General features: G+C 39.0%; 1 protein-coding gene across 2 annotated transcripts in view; it reads left to right on the forward strand.

The window, feature by feature from the left end:
- dyrk4 (dual-specificity tyrosine-(Y)-phosphorylation regulated kinase 4) overlaps nucleotides 1-22406 on the forward strand; it is a 143674-nt gene that overhangs the window by 27616 nt on the left and 93652 nt on the right. Inside the window, exon 1 of one of the 2 annotated variants that reach the window (XM_051924435.1) lies at nucleotides 2724-3055. The exons of the other annotated variant lie outside the window; for it this stretch is intronic. Coding sequence (XP_051780395.1) covers nucleotides 2960-3055 — 96 coding nt within the window. The 5' untranslated portion in view covers nucleotides 2724-2959. Of the gene's footprint in view, nucleotides 1-2723; nucleotides 3056-22406 lie in introns of those variants that run through there. 2 annotated transcript variants of the gene reach the window in all.

A 22406-nucleotide genomic window follows, 5' to 3' on the forward strand; every position in this document is an offset into this window, starting at 1 on the left:
CTCACAACACGTTTGGGCCTACCAGGCCTGAACGGCATCCTCCCCCACCATCGAAGCCAACTCACCACTAGGTGGTGATCAGTTGACAGCTCCGCCCCTCTCTTCACCCGAGTGTCCAAGACATGTGGCCGCAAGTCCGACGACACGACCACAAAGTCGATCATCGAACTGAGGCCTAGGGTGTCCTGGTGTCAAGTGCACATATGAACACCCCTATGCTTGAACATGGTGTTCGTTATGGACAATCTGTGACGAGCACAGAAGTCCAATAACAAAACACCACTCGGGTTCAGATCGGGGTGGCCATTCCTCCCAATCACGTGCTTCCAGGTCTCACTGTCATTGCCCACGTGAGCATTGAAGTCTCCCAGCAGTACGAGGGAGTCCCCAGAAGGTATGCCCTCTAGCACCCCATCCAGGGACTCCAAAAAGGGTGGGTACTCTGAACTGCTGTTCGGTGCATATGCACAAACAACAGTTAGGACACGTCCCCCCACCCGAAGGCGGAGGGAGGCTACCCTCTTGTCCACCGGAGTAAACCCCAATGTACAGCCTCCAAGTCGGGGGGCAATAAGTATGCCCACACCTGCTCAGAGCCTCTCACCTGGGGGCAACTCCAGAGTGGTAGAGAGGCCAGCCCCTCTCAAGGAGATTGGTTCCAGAGTCCAAGCTGTGCGTCGAGGTGAGCCCGACTATATCTAGCTGGAACCTCTCAACCTCGCGCACTAGCTCAGGCTCCTTCCCCTTCAGAGAGGTGACATTCCACATCCCAAGAGCCAGCTTCTGTAGCCGAGGATTGGACCGCCAAGTTCCCCGCCTTCGGCCACCACCCAACTCACACTGCACCCGACCTCCCTGGCCCCTCCCATAGGTGGTGAGCCCATGGGAAGGGGGACCCACGTTGCCTCTTCGGGCTGTGCCTGGCCGAGCCCCATGGGTGCAAGCCCAGCCACCAGGCGCTCGCCATCGAGCCCCACCTCCAGGCCTGGCTCCAGAGGGGGGCACCGGTGACCCGCGTCTGGGTGAGGGAAAACGCCGTCCACATTTTTATTCATCATAGAAAGTCTTTTGAACTGCACTTTGTCTCATCCCTCACTTAGGACCAGTTTGCCTTGGGTGACCCTACCAGGGGCATAAAGCCCCGGACAACAGAGCTCCTAGGATCATTGGGACACGCAAGCCCCTCCACCACGATAAGGTGGCGGTTCGAGGAGGGGTCTGATGGATTGGGATGGATTTTCCCGAAACCCGTCGTAACTAAAATAACATTAAATCCTTTGTAATCAACGTGTTCCGTAGACAACAGCAAAAGCCCTTTTTGAACTTGCTACCTCTTTTGCCAGCCACAGTGACGGACAGCGGTTGCCAGACAGAGCACATTAAATTCACATCTTGATAATTCTTTCAACATTTAGAATACTAAGAGATTATGTCATTTTCGTGATGAAATGCATTAATGAATTTTTATGATCATATTATATAGGCACATTTTTAAATAAATTCAAATTATATAATAATTACATATTTATAAGCTTGCAGCTAGTTGCAGCTAGTTTTACTTTAACAGAGACATTTAGGAATATCATGTCTATTTTCTAACTCACTTAATCCAGCCCAGGGTTGCTGGGGGTGCTGGAAGTTAGCACAGAGTGCAAGGCAAGAACAAACCCAGGAGAGGGTGCTAGTCCTGTGAATTTCCCCTTGGGATTAATAAAGTATCTATCTATCTATCTATCTATCTATCTATCTATCTATCTATCTATCTATCTATCTATCTATCTATCTATCTATCTATCTATCTATCTATCTATCTATCTATCTATCTATCTATCTATCTATCTATCTATCTAGTCCGTCACAGATCCAACACACATACACACTCCCAAACACAATTTAATATTGCTAGTCAGTTTACTGCAATGCAGCATTGCCCCAACTGCACCACTGGGTCACCCACAGAGACATTTTCTGTATTGCAATTTCTTATGGAGAGAAAAGAAAAGGGACAGATATGAATCTACAACCTTGTTGTTTAGATATCTATTTTCACAGTGGAACCCCCTTGACAGCTCCAAATGTTGGAGATCTAATACTGGTGTGGCCGCTGAATGTGTGCAGTTTGTACTTTCTCTCCATTTCAATGCAGCTCTTCTCACACTTCACAATGTTGCACACCTTTGTTTGCCAGGCAACTCTGAAATGATTGATTGACTGGCATCCCATATAACACAATAGGTTCAGGAGTCACTTCAGAAAATGAACAGAACTTTTTCTTGGTACTGGAATTAGAGAACATTAAAGCACTTACAAAACCAATAGAGCTATTTTCAATTGTGTGTATATACATAATTACAGTCAGGGTAGCACAGTCGCCTTATTTTCCCAATCAAAGTGTTGTGTTAATTGTTTTGAAAGGATTTCCATTGCTTGAAAAGAGAAATATCAAGCAAACTGTATACTATATTTTGCTAATGTCAATCTCGCCATTTTAATATTTAAAAAAGGGAACAGTTTAGTGTTGCACATCTTTGTTTGTTAATCTACGAAGCCGCCTCAGATCTCAAAGGAAAACCCTGCCACAGCTAAGCTCCCTGAAGGATTCCTACCTGTTTGTCCTAATGACTACAGCATGCTTGTATGAGGCTGAGTCCTCATTAAACATCATTTAACTGTCGTGTGTGCCTTGTGAGATATCAGAGCTTTTCGCAGGCTTGAGACTGAAAAAGAGGCAGATAATAACCGACAGGAATGAAGCATCATTGTTTCATTTCTAAAGTAAATGCATTATGACAGCATTAAGAACATTTTGTTATCTAGTACATAAAAAGTGGAGTTTTTGTAAAGAGTACAGCTGGAGAAATCAGAGGAGGCACTTCTTCTTCTTCTTCTTGCTGTATGGCTAAACTGGCCTAGAATTTGTGCATAGTAACAAGAGGGCATCTCTGCAGCATGGACCAGCATGGGTGGACTGGAGACATCACCAGACTGTTGTGATTCTTGTTTTCTGAATACTATCTGGCGGCCCGTAAAGAGAAGAGGAAAAATACGACCTCAGGTACTGTAGCACTACCTGTCCATAAGTAGGGGGTGTTGGAAAAATGTTATTAAGATACAGATATGTGAATCTAAATATAAATCTTACAGTTAAAAAATATATATTTTGAAAAGCTAGTCTTTTTATACCATTTTATAGTTAATTACTTTCATACTCTGATATCTTTTACATTCCAGACTGTGTACTTTTACAATGAACTTTAGTTTTTGTATAATCCACAAAACCATATAATTATTTTATTTATTTGCAATAATAAACTGAAACATGAAAGATGTGTAATTTATCTAAAAAGAAATGTTAAAGGTTTCCATAAGGTTCATGTCCTGGGTCCTTCCTGTGTGGAGTTTGCATGTTCTCCCCATGTTTGTGTGGGTTTCGTCTGGGTGCTCTGGTTTCCTGCCACTGTCCAAAGACATGCAGGTCAGGTGAACTGGCAATCCTAAATTGTCCCTAATGTGTGAATTGTGTGTGTTGTGTGCGAGTGTGAGTGCGTGTGTCCTGTGATGCACTGGCACCCTGTCTAGGGTTTGTTCCTGCCTTGTGCCCTATGCTAGCCGGGGAAGGCTCCAGCAGACCCCCACGATCCTGTGCAGGATTAAGAACGTTAGAATAATGACTGACTATTGCATAAATTAAGAAACATTGAAAATTACACTGAACGAATTTCTATTGGAGAGTATGTGTATTATTTTTTAAAAATATGCTAATGATTTTGTCCGATCCCTTCAAAGTATGGGGGAGTGGTGGCACTGAGGCTAAGCTGGCAATTGGAAGGTTGTCGGTTCGAATCCCGTAAATGCCAGAAGTGATTCTACTCTGTTGGGCCCTTGAGCAAGACCCTTAACCTGCAATTGCCTTGCCCTGGGTATGATGTTAATCTGCATCCAGCCCTGCAAGCAGTTCTTCCAACTTACTGGGAAAACTTGAGGATTGGTGGCAGGTTTGGCACTCCAGCCACCATAAAAAAAAATCTCATACTGTTCCAAGTGTCACTTGCTGCACTCGGGTCCCGATCCACGTTGTTCATTGTGTGGCGAGTGCAGTAATGTGCTATCAGCGCATGCTCCCAACCTCTTCAAAGTATTGAAAGTCTTCAAAGCATTCTTTTGTAAGTCAGTGTGAATAAAAGTATTTGCTATGTGTGAAAGAAAAATGAACTGCTTGCAAGCTAGAAAGGGTTACAAGCTGGCAAAGCTGTTTTGCTATAATGGAAGGTTACTCATACAGGTGTCTGTCATAAGACAGGTTGCAGTAAGCTGACCTAGGACAACTTACTCTTGAGGAATGCGTCTGTCAGACACAGGAAAAATGAATAAGAATAAAGATGACCTTTCTTTTACTAGGGCCTATCTGACACGTACACAGAAATGAAACGGATGGCTGAATTATGCAATAAAGACAGAAATGCTCAGATAAAAATTTTTTGCTCGGTCGATAAGTAAGGGGGTAGGAGGGGGAGGAAAAAAATGGAACTTTGTTGTTCTGCCTTGCAACACATGAATCTATGTACTCGTCTGTGACTGAATAAAAGCTGACTGATTGAACTATTCCTGTCTTCCTCTGAGGTTTCTTCCACATATGCAAATAAATGTAAATGCAAATTGAAAAAAAAAAATATATATATATATATATATATATTTATTATTCATTCATCCAGCCAGTCTTCTACCAGTCTGTGGTTTACCTGAATCTGCTTTTTCCATTGTAAATTCCAGGAGATGCTAGTCTATAACATTCATGAACATGCCAACATTTAGTCATGCCATGTCAATACAGAGTAGTCACGTATCCTAAACTAACTGGCCTAGGGATCTTGCTTTTGGGTGGCAAAGGTTAAGCATTACATAAAAACATGTTCAAAAATCAAATCAAGGGGCTGCATCACAGATATTGTTTGAGATACCACAGATCACTCATTAGAGAAGAAACTAGAATTGTAAGTCAGTTAAAGCAGAGGTGCTAACCAATGATTAGTATTATCAATATAGTAGCCATCTTTTCGGTTGTCTGCACAGGCAAAACATGAACAAGATCTTATGGGTCAGCCACACCAGATGGGCAAAACAACCACTGCGCTTTGTTAAACAACTGTCTGGATAGGACCTAGACATATACTGCCTTCATTCAGCTGGATGGTTGGATATACAACAAAAAGACAGTAGCTATCTTTTATTTGACAGCTGATGGAACAAACAGCCATGACTTTGCTGCTGGACTGGCTGTACAGAAAATAAAAGTACAGAAGCCCTAAACTGAAGTGCAATGTGAGGTCTCAAGTCTCTGACACCAAATAACTAGACAAAAACAAATACTTATTTTTACATTGCTAGAGATGTGAAGTAGTAGCACTAACCATTATACCGCGGTATTATCCCACATACCTCATGTGTACAATTATAATTGATTTTGAACTGGTTTGATTCATACTTCTTCAGGAACTGAAATAAAAACAAATATGAGATAAAAAAATATGTTGTTGCTGGGTAATCTTAAGTTTTATTAGTGAAAGGAAGACATATCAATGTGTTAGAATCTTTAAACACCCTGATAAAAAGAAAAAAAATCCATGTTTGTGTCCAGCATCACAATAGCTGCAGTAATATCATGATAATGGAGCTATCTGGAAACACTTAGTATAGATAGATAGATAGATAGATAGATAGATAGATAGATAGATAGATAGATAGATAGATAGATAGATAGATAGATAGATAGATAGATAGATAGATAGATAGATAGATAGATAGATAGATAGATAGATAGGACGTTATTTGTCTCAAGAAGGAAATTTAGCTTTTTACAAAAGATCAAGAAATAAATTAACTAACAAACAGCAACAACCTCTCTCAAATATACACAAAAATTACAAAGAAAGAAGAAAACATCTGATTTAGTTTATGGTCAGTGCTGGTCAAAGGCCATTTGGAGCTCTAGGTGGGATAGACGGGCATTGCCCCTCATTTTCAATAGCGTGTTGGCAGTATTATTTAACTTTGATGACCTGTATGATTCTCCCCCCAGTGTCCAGAACTTGCGCCCCTTCAGTAGGACAAATAGTGCCCCTTTGTGTCTATTCCACGGACTATAAGAAACACATGCTCCATTTTGTACAGTGTGTGTGTACTTTTACTGTCATAAACATTGCCTGGCTTGTTGCATGCATGCACTGAATATTCTGAACAACCATTCCCCTCGGTGTCCGGTGCACACACCCATTAACTTTCATAAAATTCTGGCGACAGCCCCCTAGGTGGCAAGCTGTGTCGCATAATGAATTGACCAGCTCTGCATAAGATTAAGTCAGAGTGAGCATTATAAAGGTGTATTGCTGTTGGCATAGAGGAGCCCCGGTAGGATTCCCTGACAAATTTCTGTTGAATAATTCATTGGCAGAAAGCACTTAATGCTAGTGTGTCAGACATAGGATGTGCAGCCTTGTTCATAATGGCACTCAGTTTTGTCTTTATTTTGTATTCCACCACTACCTCCAGAAAGTCAAGAGTACATCTCCTAATAAAGCCTGCCTTCTTAACCAGCTTGTTGTTTCAGTAGACTCTGCCCTTTCGTATATAGTTCCTCTGTATTATAAGACCAGCCCACCTTGATTGATGCTGAATTCCAAGTACTTGTAGCAGTGTACCACTTCCATATCCATTCCCTGAATAGGGACTGGGTGAAGAGGCTGTTTGGTGAGGCGAAAGTCAATAACCAGTCCTTGTTTTTGCTGATGTTAAGATGCAGACAATTCTCATTGTACCAAGAAACAAAGGTCTCCACCTGACTCCTATACTTTGTCTCATCCTCTTTATCAATACACCGCATATATGCAAAATCATCTTAGAATATCTGCAAGTGACATGACCTGGTCTTATATTTAGAGTCTGAGGTGTGCAGTGTGAACAGATAAAGGAGACAGGCCTGTTTCTTGTGGTGCTCCAGTGTTGCGCACATCTATATCAGAAACAAACATAGTCCTCGAGTCTCACAAACTGTGGTCTGCCTGACAGATACGGTAGTTCATTATCCAGAATACCACAGGCTCATCCACTTGCATATCTGTGAGCGTACCCTTAACAGGGATGTCTGGATGGTATTGAAGGCGCTGGTGAAATCATAAAACATAATCCTCACAGTGTTGCCAGCTTTGTCCAGGTGAGAGTAAGCCTTGTGGGATAAATAAATAACAAGAACACACAAAAGAACAAAGAAATACATTATAAGAATACATGAAAATACTCACTGGTACATCTGACAGTTATAAAGGTTATTTTTGAATAAAACAAACATACTTACCATTTTACCATTGGGCCTGTTTTAATAAATTGATGTTTTGCTGTAACAGTTAATGAAATACAATTAAGTGAAAATTGAGAAAAAAATTAAATAACTTAAAAAAGGCTGTACATTACTGAATATCTTTTTTATGCTGTTTCAAACTGCCAAAAATTAGAACAAAAATAATGAATAGAATTTGAGAAGTGTGGCACCTGCTGGTGTCCATGTAGCAGTAGCTGGATCCTTTATCTACAATTTAAAATTACAGGGTATCATTTATTCATTCCAGTGTATTAAATAATGAAACTATATTTTTTCTCAGATTTTCTTTGTATGTATACAGTACATTCCCAGCCATCAGCAACTATACTTTCAGAGTAAGGACAATAATAAAGTGTAAGTCAACCTCTCCATTACTTACAGTTCAAATCAGACTCCATTTAATCCATTTTTTTCTTTAATAGTGTTTATTAACTTTGTGAGAAGCATGTCTATGAAACTATTCTTTCATAAAATTCACTGATGTCATAATAATGAGTATTGTTCAGTTTATTGCAGACTAGCCAAAGTGCCTGATGTTGCTGGTATAAAAAAATGGGGAAAAGCTTCTTTTGGAAATTCAACATGGCTGAACACAACACACAATGACACAAAAAAGATGCAATCTTAAACAAAAGCTGTATTCCAGCAAGACAATGAAGATACAATCCAACTTAGTTTAGAATAAAATGCTGTACACACCTGTGGTCTTTGAGAACGTGATTTGGCTGGTTGAAAAATTTGTACATGCAAATATCCATATCCTCCATCAGCCATACTGAACTCTTGGGAATTGTAGTCCCTGTGTTGGCACTGCTTTTTTTAGGTTGCTCCTCTACATGATATAACATATCACCTATATTATAATTTGGATGAAGGGCAATGCACATGCAAAATTTTGTGAAAATCAGTTCAGCCATTTTTGTGTAATTGGCAAAAAGACAGACAGGCGTTCAATCAGCTTACATTTTTATTTATATAGTGTAGATTGTCACTTCATTGAATGACAGACCCACCATATTTCTCTTTAGCATATTTGCAATTTTTGCCTAGCAAGAGATGAAATGAGAACATTCTACAAAAAAGAAGAAAATAGGAAAGGAGACTCCAATGTATTAAAAGCTGTGACACAAAATATAAATCTTTTTATAATTTACTAAATGCTCATTGCTGTGTCTTTTGTACTACAGAAGAATAGGGACAGTAAAGGCCTGGTAAATAAAAAAACATTTTGAAAGAAATATAAAGAAGCTGTTGATTTGTTGGAAACAAAACCTGCAATATCAGTAGTCCCCAGGTACCAAGCTTCACTTCATGACTTTTTTTATTACTGTTGTAAAATCCAAATGTTAAAAAATGTAGTTTCTTGAAAAGTGAAGTGATTGCCTCATGGTTCTAAGAATCATAGTACTCCAGGAGCCATTCACAAAAAAGGACTGTATCCTTAGTGAAATTAACAGCTCTTGATTTATCCATATATTTAATATGAAACCTGTTTAATGCAGTTCAGGGTCATGAAGGCTAGAGGATATACCGTACACCCGATGAAGCAGGGCCAGTGAGGTGCTACTAGTATAAGCAGTTTGTATTGTGTTTGGCTTTGATAAGCTGTTGTATTGTCTTGTTTGATGAAGTAAGCTTTAGGTGCTTTGTGAACTGTTTATTCATATGCATACTACTGTATATGCTCGGTTACATTATTTGTGACTATTTCTATTACTTCTACTTAGCCTGATAATTAACCATGTAGTTTATTATAACATTATTTCTTGGGGGAAAAATCAACAGATTTTGTACAATTGCTGTTTGTAGTCAATCAAACCCATCATTGTGATAACTACTGCTTTATACTTCATATTTCTCTTTCATCTTTTTCTTCATCCATTTTTATGTGGGATTGGTGTGCTTCATCAACCTTCTCCAAACAGCTCGGTCCTGCACCTCCTTTCCAGTAGAAGTGCTGCTTTATACACACTGTTTTATATATATATATATATATATGTACAGTGCATCCGGAAAGTATTCACAGCGCATCAGTTTTTCCACATTTTGTTATGTTACAGCCTTATTCCACAATGGCTTACATTAATTTTTTTCCTCAGAATTCTACACACAACACCCCATAATGACAATGTGAAAAAAGTTTACTTGAGAAAAAAATTGAGAAAGCACATGTACATAAGTATTCACAGCCTTTGCCCATGAAGCTCGAAATTGAGCTCAGGTGCATCCTGTTTCCCCTGATCATCCTTGAGATGTTTCTGCAGCTTCACTGGAGTCCACCTGTGGTAAATTCAGTTGATTGGACATGATTTGGAAAGGCACACACCTGTCTATATAAGGTCCCACAGTTGACAGTTCATGTCAGAGCACAAACCAAGCATGAAGTCAAAGGAATTGTATGTAGACTCCGAGACAAGATTGTCTCAAGACTCAAATCTGGGGAAGGCTACAGAAAAGTTTCTGCTGCTTTGAAGGTCCCAATGAGCACAGTGGCCTCCATCATCCATAAGTGGAAGAAGTTCGAAACCACCATGACTCTTCCTAGAGCTGGCTGGCTGATCGGGGGAGAAGGGCCTTAGTCAGGGAGATGACCAAGGACCGATGGTCACTTTGTCAGAGCTCCAGAGGTCCTCTGTGGAGAGAGGAGAACCTTCCAGAAGGACAACCATCTCTGCAGCAATCCACCAATCAGGCCTGTATGGTACAGTGGCCAGACGGAAGCCACTCCTTAGTAAAAAGCACATGGCAGCCCGCCTGGAGTTTGCCAAAAAGCACCTGAAGGACTCTCAGACCATGAGAAAGAAAATTCTCTGGTCTGATGAGACAAAGATTGAACTCTTTGTGGTGTGAATGCCAGGAGTCACGTTTGGAGGAAACCAGGCACCGCTCATCACCAGGCCAATATCATCCCTACAGTGAAGCATGGTGGTGGCAGCATCATGTTGTGGGGATGTTTTTCAGCGGCAGGGACTGGGAGACTAGTCAGGATAAAGGGAAAGATGACTGCAGCAATGTACAGAGTCATCCTGGATGAAAACCTGCTCCAGAGCGCTCTTGACCTCACACTGGGGCGACGGTTCATCTTTCAGCAGGACAACAACCCTAAGCACACAGCCAAGATATCAAAGGAGTGGCTTCAGGACAACTCTGTGAATGTCCTTGAGTGGCCCAGCCAGAGCCCAGACTTGAATCCGATTGAACATCTCTGGAGAGATCTTAAAATGGCTGTGCACCGACGCTTCCCATCCAACCTAATGGAGCTTGAGAGGTGCTGCAAAGAGGAATGGGCAAAACTGGCCAAGGATAGGTGTGCCAAGCTTGTGGCATCATATTCAAAAAGACTTGAGGCTGTAATTGCTGCCAAAGGTGCATCGACAAAGTATTGAGCAAAGTTTGTGAATACTTATGTACATGTGATTTCTCAGTTTTTTTATTTTTAATAAATTTGGAAAAACCTCAAGTAAACTTTTTTCACTTTGTCATTATGGGGTGTTGTGTGTAGAATTCTGAGGAAAAAAATTAATTTAATCCATTTTGGAATAAGGCTGTAACATAACAAAATGTGGAAAAAGTGATGCGCTGTGAATACTTTCCGGATGCACTGTATATATATATTTTCACGAACATTAAATGCCGGACAAACTTTGTAGATGCATCCGTGACTCTATGAGTGAATCTACTTTCTAGAAATGTTATTTATTTACAGATTTGATTAGCTGTTTTACAATTAAGTGTAACTGCATCAGTGGTCTGAAATCAATGCCCAAGAAGTCCTTGCACTCTAACAAAAGTAGCCTGTTGTGGCATTTATGACGTCAGTCTTAAGGGATGTGTCAGGTACACCCAGCCTTTAGGTCAGCACTCACTTTCTCACATGCTTTCAGAAGTTTCACTTGCAGAGGAGTCTCCACACTGTAATAAAAAGTTCTTCTTCTTTATCAGCTTAGGTCTATCTGTCTCTTTAGGAAGTTTGATGAAGAATTTTACTGTTTTGGTACTCATGTCCATGGTAACAGGTTACACTAGCCAATGAGATGTGGCTTTGGAGACCATGTTAAAGAAAGAAAAATGGATTCAAATAGACTGTGGTAAAATTATTCTCGTTTTCAGAACTGTTTTTTTGTTTTTGTAGTCTTGAAATGCACCAGTTTTTAAAGTCAGATCCTCTTTTTAAAGTCAGCAAGATACTAATACAATTGAGTTTAGATGTTTTTGTTTTTATTTGTCCATCCAAACAAAATCTTTTTTCCTACTTGTGACATTACCATGATGAAACAAAAAAGCAGTACTTGCACAGTAAAACGTATTACATAATGAAACACTTCATATGTTAAAAAGCTGGTCACATATACCATCATAACTGCCCTTAAATAAAGGATGTCATTACACCCTACAGGCCAATTGTTTCCTTTTCAAAACATAAATGCTATAATTTGACCAATCTGTTTCAACTAATCTCTTAACCACTCACTCATGACTCTTTTAAGAATACAAATTAGCTTGATTAAAGTAACCATTAACCTTAAGAATGTTTTGACCGGATAGGTTTTACAGAAACAAGAATGAAGACAATTAGCACAGTCTCATTTACACTGTAGGTTTAGTTCACCACCTGTCAAATGATGCCTTAATTTTGATAATAAAATGTAAATGCAAACATTGCTGGTGTCATTAAAATCAACATTTTTAAATGATCAATGGACAAATTAAGATTCAACTGGTTTCATTTGGATAAAATTGTAAGTCGAGATATTTTTTTGAGTGGCAGGAATAAGCTTCCATAGAATACAATGCACATGTGAACAGATGAGCAAAGTTGGGGCTTTTAATGAAAAAAGTTTCATTTAGTATAAATTCTAAAATACAAGTATGCCTATATTAGTCTGATATTGTACATGTTAAAAATAGGTTGAGAATAAAATACGTGGTTGTCCAGACTACCTGAAATGCTTGGATCATTTATGTGATTAGAGAGATGATTGTGTTATTAGTCTAAGTGGGATATGCTCCAGGGATTACATGCCTAAAGGCAGCTGAATGCCTCTGATGTGCTATTAACCTGATTAAAGAGACTGATGCCTTGAATTAGACAGCATGGTGTTCTGGCTGCTGGAGTGAAATGATCATGCTTGTCTGGCTAACAGTACACAAGAGTACAGGAACATACTGTTTACAGAGGCAAGATAGAAATGATGGATTTTTGTTTTAATTAGTGGATGTAACACTTCAATTAATGAGCAAATGGATAAAATAATTTTGAAATATTTCATAAACCCAACAAAACATTTTATCTTGGTTGTTTATTTAAAAATGCATTGGTGCAATAAAGTTACATATGGGCAAAACTAAGTGCAAGGTAGAAGCCATCCTTCAGGGCACACATACATAGTACACTTCTACACTCAATGGGCGACGGGATGAATATTAGAAAAAAACAATGTGGGCACCGGAAGAACATGCCCAGGCCAGGATTTAAACCCAGGCTACAGTGAGACAGCAGCAGCATTAAAACCACAACACCATGACACCCTCTTTTGTTTGAGAAACTCTAAAGTTGTTTAAGTCTATTGTCATGGGGCAATCCATAAGCAAAGGAATACCTAATATACCTAATGTATTACCAAAAATTAAAAATATAAAGACTGACTAGGAATTACACACAAAAAAAAATAGTCATAAGTATTAAAAGAACTTACAACTATTTCTGCGTAAGTGTCTAATTATTGGTATTTTTCCAATGCAAAATTAGCTTCTGTAGTTCTCTTTCATAGAATATTTAATTCGATTCATAAAACTTTCTCTGCATCTTTCACCCCATTATTTTGTGCAAAGTTTTTCCTTTAAGTGCTGCAAAAATATGAAAATAGTGGTGGTTGTAAAGTGCATTTTCTTGTAGGAAAGATGAACAGCTTAAGAATATGTACACACAGTTGCTTCTGAATGCCTCTAGTGCAGCTTGACCTTCCTGTTTCTCTAGCTGTAGTGGCTTCGAGGTGAATGTTTGACTTTTTTCTTGCTCTTTTCTCTCATCATCCCTTTGTATAGTAGCATCTGTTTTTAATGAATATGCTTATTTACACAGTAAGCTAAATATATATGCAGTATACTATATACATATAAAGGATCGGGGCACCAGCTGGTGATTCCTATATAACTGGTGGAAAACAAAAACACATGAGTTAAGAAACAGGTCCTAGTAAAAATTTTCTAGATGCGAGCCCAATGTTAAACTGAATCAAGATGGTGAATGAGCCGGTTATAAGGCACCAGAGGCAGAAGGGGCAGGTTTAGGTGACTGGAACCGGACCAGGCATCATCAAGCCTTCAATCTTCAGATCTGCAAGTAGAAGAAAGAGCAGTAGTGTGAGGTGATAGCACCAATCCTTAACTCAGGGTGGAATTACTGTTTGGTGAGCCCTGATGCTGTCTCCAAAGTGTATGCATGTCACTATATATACTGTATATATATATATATATATATATATATATATATATATATATATATATATATATATATATATATATATATATATATATATATATATATATATATACAGTAATCCCTCGCTATATCGCGCTTCGCCTTTCGCGGCTTCACTCCATCGCGGATTTTATATGTAAGCATATTTAAATATATATCGCGGATTTTTTGCTGGTTCGCGGATTTCTGCGGACAATGGGTCTTTTAATTTCTGGTACATGCTTCCTCAGTTGGTTTGCCCAGTTGATTTCATACAAGGGACGCTATTGGCAGATGGCTGAGAAGCTACCCGGCTTACTTTTCTGTCTCTCTTGCACTGACTTTCTCTGATCCTGACGTAGGGGGATTGAGCAGGGGGGCTGTTCGCACACCTAGACGATACGGTATGCTCGTCTAAAAATGCTGAAAGATTATCTTCACGTTGCTATCTTTTGTGCAGTTGCTTCCTGAAATGACATGCTGCACGGTGCTTCGCATACTTAAAAGCTCGAAGGGCACGTATTGATTTTTGATTGAAAAACAAACTGTCTCTCTCTCTCTCTTCCTGCTCCTGACGGAGGGGGTGTGAGCTGCCGCCTTCAACAGCTTTGTGCCGCGGTGCTTCGCATACTTAAAAGCAAACAGCCCTATTGATTTGTTTGCTTTTTTTCTCTATCTCTCTGACATCTGCTCCTGACTTGAAGAGGAAGATATGTTTGCATTCTTTTAATTGTGAGACGGAACTGTCATCTCTGTCTTGTCATGGAGCACAGTTTAAACTTTTGAAAAAGAGACAAATGTTTGTTTGCAGTGTTTGAATAACGTTCCTGTCTCTCTACAACCTCCTGTGTTTCTGCGCAAATCTGTGACCCAAGCATAACAATATAAAAATAACCATATAAACATATGGTTTCTACTTCGCGGATATTCTTATTTCGCGGGTGGCTCTGGAACGCAACCCCCGCGATGGAGGAGGGATTACTGTATATATATATATATATATATATATATATATATATATATATATACATACATACTAGGGGGCTTCATCCCCTGCTCTCTTTGATCACCAACCCCCCGTCTTGCACTACGCGCCAGCCACTTCGTGTCTCTGCCGCTTGCGTATATGGATTTCACTTTCAGTAAACAGCAGATCTTTTAATTCTCGTGGATACGCCTCTTCACTGGGAAGAAACACTACTTTTCCCTGATGGCAACAGCCACTCACCTGGGGCCTCATGTATAAATGGTGCATACGCACAAAAATGTTGCATACTCCCGTTTCCACGCTCAAATTGCGACGTATAAAACCTAAACTTGGCATAAAGCCACACACATTTTCACGCTAGCTCAAACCCTGGCATATGCAAGTTCTCCGCTCGGTTTTGCAAACTGGCGGCACTCAGCGTCAAAGCAGTGCTTTTATTCCAGTGTGGTTTCCCTTTCTTTTTTAGATCCACGTCCCTGACGTGTCTTTATCATATACAGTGAAATTAACTGCATGTTCTTTATTAGATTAAGGCATCTGATTGTAATTAACCTGTAACAATACATATAATGGTCCACGGAATAGCCAAACTATTCCAAATACCATAGTTGCTTTAGCGCTAATTATCGGTATACAGCATCTAGCACATGCTGCCTCAGCCATGCTGTGTATTGAACTGCTCTCATACGGCAAACGCTTCGGAGCCTTTCCTGTACTGACCTCGCGGTTCAGAAACAGATCTTATATTTTTAATTTTCTCATTAAAGAAGTTCATAAAGTCTGTACTGCTAATATCTGTTGGTATTTTGCACTGTAGATCTGAATTCCCGTTTGTTAATTTATCCACTGTAATAAGGAGTACCCGAATTTTTTTATTATTGCTATCTATTGTTGTAGAATAGTATTCTGAGCGAGCTTTAAAGAGAGCTTTTTTATATTTTTAACACTCTCTGTCCATGCAATTTGAAAGACATGTAGTTTTGTTATTCTCCATCTGCGCTCCAGTTTTTGACACTCTAATTTAAGAGCTCGAGTGTTTTCATTAAACCAGGGAGAGTTTCTATGTGCTTTGATCACTTTTGTTTTAAGGGGAGCCACTGCGTCCAGAGCATCTCTCAAGGTCACATTATAATGTTGATGTTAGCTGATCTAAATTGTTTTCCACGTTTACATTTGATGTTAACTGATCTAAATGGTTTTCCAAAATTTCCCTTGACTTGCTCAAAGAATCTATAAATGTTGAAGCAGAATTGCAATCTAGATGTCACACTGTCTTTGTTTTAATCTGTGAGTGCTTTGGCAAGGGCAGGACTAAATCAAATGTAATTAAGTAGTGATCAGAAGTAACTTCATTTAATGGAGTAATATTTAAATTTTGAATTTCAACTTTGTAAGTTGGGCATTGTGGTGCAGTGGTAGTGCTGCTGCCTCGCAGTAAGGAGACCTGGGTTCGCTTCCCGGGTCCTACCTGTGTGGAGTTTGCATGTTCTCCCCGTGTCTGTGTGGGTTTCCTCTGGGTGCTCTGGTTTTCTCCCACAGTCCAAAGACATGCTGGTTAGGTGCATTGGCAATCTTAAATTGTCCCTAGTGTGTGCTTGGTGTGTGTGTGCCCTGCGGTGGGCTGCCTTGCGCCCTGTGCTGGCTGGGATTGGCTCCAGCAGACCCCCGTGACCCTGTGTTAGGATATAGCGGGTTGGAAGATGACTGACTGACTGACTTTGTAAGTTATAATTAAATCTAATGTGTGGTTAAGATTATGAGTTGGACCTTTGACAATCTGACAAAATCCTAATGAATTAAACAAATAAGTAAAACATTTGCTAAAAGTGTCAGTTTCCACATCAATGTGTACATTAAAATCCCCCATCAATACTACGTGATCATAATTTATAGCCAAATCAGATAAAAGATTGCTAAATTCAGTCATGGACCATAACCATGGGCCATGGACCACTCAAAACGGTAAATATACGAGTCAGTCAGGATTGAACCAGGGACTCTTGATTACAAGTCAGCAAATCTTACCGCTAAGCCACGGAAGCTGTTGTATCGTCCTTGATCCCTTTGTTACAGTGTTTATTTGATCTTTGGACTTCAGGCTTCACACATTATATAGATTATGCCTACATTTGGTCATTTATTACTAAAATATGTAAAACGTTTCTGTTTTAACAATGTGTTTACACAGATTATTGTAGAAACAGAACACACATGAAATGCATGTGTTCCAAATAATGATCTATTATTTCCACTCTAAAACTCCAGCACTTCACTCCCAGATAATCAAGGCATGAAACTGGGAGAACTTTGTGCATGTTCTGCGGCGGGTGGGGGGATAGAATAGCAGGCTGCTTGTCTTAATCAGCACATTTGCAGGACAAAGGGCAATGACGAAGAGGTGCGAAGGGATTTAAGGTGGGCTGGATTTATGAGTTTCTTCGTAGGCTTTGGTAAATCTAGTGATAAATCTACATGGCTGTGTTTTGTCAGATGATTATAATGTCAAATGGTATCACAGTTATCTAAAGCCAATCAACACGGACCAAGCACCAGCATCTTATTATTTGATTTTTTTGTGATACAAAAATGTGTGAACTTGCATGTTTCTCTAGTCATTAGGAGGCAAGTTCCTTATTATATTAAACAAGTCTACAAACATACATACAGCAAAATTCTGGTATGGACCTACCAGAATTTTCATGCCAAAGTTAATAAAAAACTTTCACATTTCTTAAGGATCCAGGCTTAGAATACCTCAGAGTTAGGAAAAGTGAGGCAGATGGCTTCTTTTTAGCCCAAGTGATGTGCAAGGTGGAGTTACGTGAATGTCTAGGCAATGATCAAAGCAGATGAGAACGTGTGGAAGTGCATGGAAGGAGCCACACAAAATTGAGACATCGGCAGTGGCTTTACATGGTACTAAGGAAGCAAACTGGAAATGGAGTCACTACACCAAACCAAACCTCTTGAGCCATTATATATCCATATTCCTTACAGATTAAACCTACCTCCAGTAGTGAAGTGTCCTATAATGAACTAAAATTCCACAACACATTTTCTTCACTACCTGAGGTATTACGGTATTCATGATTCTTCAGAAAGACACTGGAGAAAAAAAGATCTATATCAGAGTAACAAAGCGGAAGCCATTACTTATCAATAAGAATATGACCACTCACTTCACGTTTACCAAAATGCATCGAAATAAGTCTCAAGAGTTTAGGATTTCGAGACAATGATCTATGGACAGATGATTCAAAATTACAGACATTTAGCTAATATTGGCATTGTTATGATCATAGAAAAGAACCCTTCCATCCATGTTAAGAACCTAATACTCACAATCAAGAATGGCGTTAGTTTGCTGCATCATAATCTGTATGATTTTCTATAATTAAAGAAACCCTGAATTCTGTTGTGTGTCTCGGAAATCTTCTGGAGAATGTCACACCATCTGGTTGTGAACTGCATTATGTAAAAAGAAAATGACACAGAAAACACAAAAAGCATTCATCAGAATGGCTGAAAAAGAGTTTACATATTTGCAGTGGCTTTATCAATGTTTACAAATAAACATTACCAAAATGGTAAGATTAGACCTGATAACAGTAACATATGGTTAAAAATCTACCAATGTCAGTATTGCAGTTCAACAAAGATGAATGTGAGAAAATTCCCCTGCAGCATTGTGAAAACCCGATTAGTAACTGCAGTACACCAAATACCTGACGGCAATTATTGCTAATAAAGGTGGTATAACTAATTATGGAGATTAAGAGCATCATTATTCCTGCAAAGCAGAAGCACCAAAATTACAAAAATGAAATATATCTCAAAGTTTGGTGTTATTTATTTCTTAGATGTCCCTTTTATATAATATTATGTTCAGACTGCAAAACAGTTAATGGCTTGTTATCCTAGGAAATATCCTTAAAACAGCTACAAATAGCAGGCAACCTGTCCAAGAGACTGCACAGTGAAGTTATATTCAGGACCAGTTATGTAATAGATGTAGGCTGGTGGTTTCTGAAAAGTGATGTATTTTGTACAGAGGAGTATTATCACCCCAGGTGATTATTTTTATAAAGTGATTATAAATAAACACTTCATTTTTTTCTAGTAAATGCATCTTGAAATGTAGAAAAAAATCTTAATAAACATAACTTTTTGTCTAACTATCTTTAGTACATGCAGTTTGTTATATTTCTGGCCTAGCTAGTCCTTATTTGGTCCTTCCATTTCTTCCCACATTTGAAAGATATTCTTGCTAGGTTATTTGGTATATGAGTATATCTTGTAATGGTAATTCCATTTGTAGTTAGTTTCTTGTGCCCAATACTACTGAAGTAGATTATGGTTTCTTGTGACCTAGAACAGGAAGATGTTGCTTCAAAAAATGGATGGATGCATATTTCTTAACAAAAAATCAAAATATACTCTTCAGTGTTCAGGAATGTGTTGAGAAACAGTGCATTGCTGCTCACCAACACTTACATATTCCCCTTGTTGCTACTATGCTGATTGTAAACTGAACTATCCTTTTCTCTCTGTCTGACAGGTTCAACAATAGGTTGCATAAGCATTCAGTCATGTTGAAATATGCATCACATGGTTGACTAATATAATAGCAGCTGCCTCTGGCACTGCACTAGGGCATTAGCCACAAAAACAAATTTTATTTCCATAGAGAAAAAAGAAAGACTAAAGAATGTTGATATTAATACTATATATGGTTTAGACAAAAAGAAATTCAAAATTATGTTGTATATGTTTGGCCTACAATACAGTATTTGCTGCACACGTGGCAATAAATCTGAAATGAACTGATCACACTACATCTTTCAATCAACTGATTGTAGTAGTAGGGTGTCTTACTGTGTTAGCCATTATATTCAATCGATTGTATTTTTCGAAAAATCAATCACTGTTGTCCACTGGCATATCATCATTAAGTTTGCAATACTAATCAGCAATTATAGAAATAAAAAAAACACTGAGAAAATATAAAAAAGGAGCCAAGCCATTGGGAACAGAGTGAAGTGTTTTTTTTTCCTATAGCTAATGGAGATTTCCAGAATCCGTTTTTTCAGAATGTGCCACAAAAAGATTAAGATGGTGCTTTTGAGTGAATAAAGTAATTAGTAGCATTTTTTTTGTTTTTTTGTTGGTAGACATTTATTTAAACCCACTATATACTGAGGCACTACTAATTTTAGGCTTTGATGTCAACACACGGTCAAGAATTATCTTTAAATCACTTTTACTCAATTCTGTTGCAATCTCTTCTTAAAAAAATTTGCATTATTCATGTCATTAGCTGTTTGAATTCAAAAGAATACAGTTTCTGTAAAATTGTGTTTTTTAATGACCATCAACAAAATCCAGGGTTGGTCACTAGGAAAAGCAGAAGTTGATCTATGGAAGGAATGTTTTACTTATGTGCAATTGTACATAGTGTGTTCAAGAGTAAGAAGCTCCTGGGTTAAAAAAAAAAAAAATTACAAATATTGTATACAGAAAAGTACTCAAAATTGTTACATAGTAATTGTGATACATCTGATTAACTGTTGGTACTATATCCGAGGCCCACAGTTTTATAAAATTTTCTGGGCAAAGCCAGGTAACACTGCTAATAATTCTAAATTAGAGAAATATATAAGTGAAAGATAAAATCTTATCAATGTAAAATACATAGTATATTTCTATCATTTTATTTTGTATAATTTAATAAAGCTTTTGTGTACTGTCTTTGTGCTGTGCAGTATCCCAAAGTTGTCTGCAAAAGATAATGCATATGTTGTTATCTTTATATATAATACGCTACCGTGACTGTTCGTTTGTCTGTTCAGGATTTTAAATCACCTGTAGCTCGCAAACCGTTTGACCTATTGACCTGAACTTTGCTACACATATACTACGTGACGTCTACTATCCGCTTTTGGGGTGATGATTGACCTCCAAGGCTATGCCTCTTTTTATTTTTATTTTATTTTATTGTAGAGTCAACTCTCGGCAGTGGCCAGCAGAGTGGCCGTGCGGTGCATGTGTACGGGCGCCGTTCTCTTTTCCTACCTCCTTCACCATCACTTCCCCTACCTCTTCATATCTTAAATCATTCTTGAGGCAGATTGAAGACTTAAGTGCCAGCATAAGTGAAAAATTAAGGAAAACGTACTAAGGGATTGCCACCAAAACACTGACTTAAACAGTTTTAATGTGAAAATATGCCAATGAAAGAAGAGAAGAAGCGGGCCACTAGGGTGGAGAAAAGAAGAGCTGCTCAGGAAGACAGCAAGCACATCAACCTCTGAGCAAACGAATGCTAATTGTACAGAGAAAGAGTCTAAAAACTATGAATACTCAAGTCAAGTGTATTCACTGCATGTTATTGTGCAGTGCACCATTACTGGTTAAATAATAAAACAATGATAAAAGCTTGAAAAATACTAAACTGAATAAAATTACTTAAAATGGCTATTACTTTAGTACTATTGCTTCCATGAAGTACAGTACATGGCAATCTTTGTGTGAAAATGAATAATAAATACTCACCTTTTCTTCCCACATCCACTAAGTCAAGCATATTAAGTTAATTAGTGATTCTACGTTGATTCAATGAGTTTATCCATCCATCCATCCATTTCCCAACCCGCTGAATGCGAACACAGGGTCACGGGGGTCTGCTGGAGCCAATCCCAGCCAGCACAGGGCACAAGGCAGGAAACAATCCTGGGCAGGGTGCCAACCCACCGCAGGACACACACAAACACACCCACACACCAAGCACACACTAGGGCCAATTTAGAATCGCCAATCCACCTAACCTGCATGTCTTTGGACTGTGGAAGGAAACCGGAGCGCCCGGAGGAAACCCACGCAGACACGGGGAGAACATGCAAACTCCACGCAGGGAGGATCCGGGAAGTGAACCCAGGTCCTCAGGTCTCCCAACTGCGAGGCAGCAGCGCTACCCACTGCACCACCGTGCCGCCAATGAGTTTATTATTAATAATAATAATAATAATAATAATACATTTTATTTATATAGCGCCTTTCCCATGCTCAAGGCACTTAACAGAATATAAGAAAGAACGGCAGGGAATCTATACTAATAAAAGGCAAAGTCTTCACTGACTCACTCATCACTAATTCTCCAACTTCCCATGTAGGTAGAAGGCTGAAAGGCTGAAATTTGGCAGGCTCATTCCTTATAGCTTACTTACAAAAGTTAAGCATGTTTAATTTCGAAATTCTACGTGTAACGGTCATAACGGTCGTCAATGTCCGCCATGTTAAACTTTCTTATTTATGGCCCCATCTTCACGAAATTTGGTAGGCGGCTTCCTTGCGCTAACCGAAACCGATGTACGTACTTATTTCGGTGGTATGACGCCACTGTCGGACACCATATTGAACTTTCCAACGGTCTTTGTTACTTATGGACCCATCTTCAAGAAATCTGGTAAGCGGGTTCCCAACGCTAACTGAATCCTACTTCCGTACATATATATGTCCATAGCCTGCAGCTCGGTCGCCGTGGGAGGCGTGGGGATGGGGGACCCAACCCAGTTGGTTGCCTGCCTATA

Source organism: Erpetoichthys calabaricus, chromosome 1 (assembly GCF_900747795.2).
Source record: "Erpetoichthys calabaricus chromosome 1, fErpCal1.3, whole genome shotgun sequence".
NCBI lineage: Eukaryota > Metazoa > Chordata > Cladistia > Polypteriformes > Polypteridae > Erpetoichthys > Erpetoichthys calabaricus.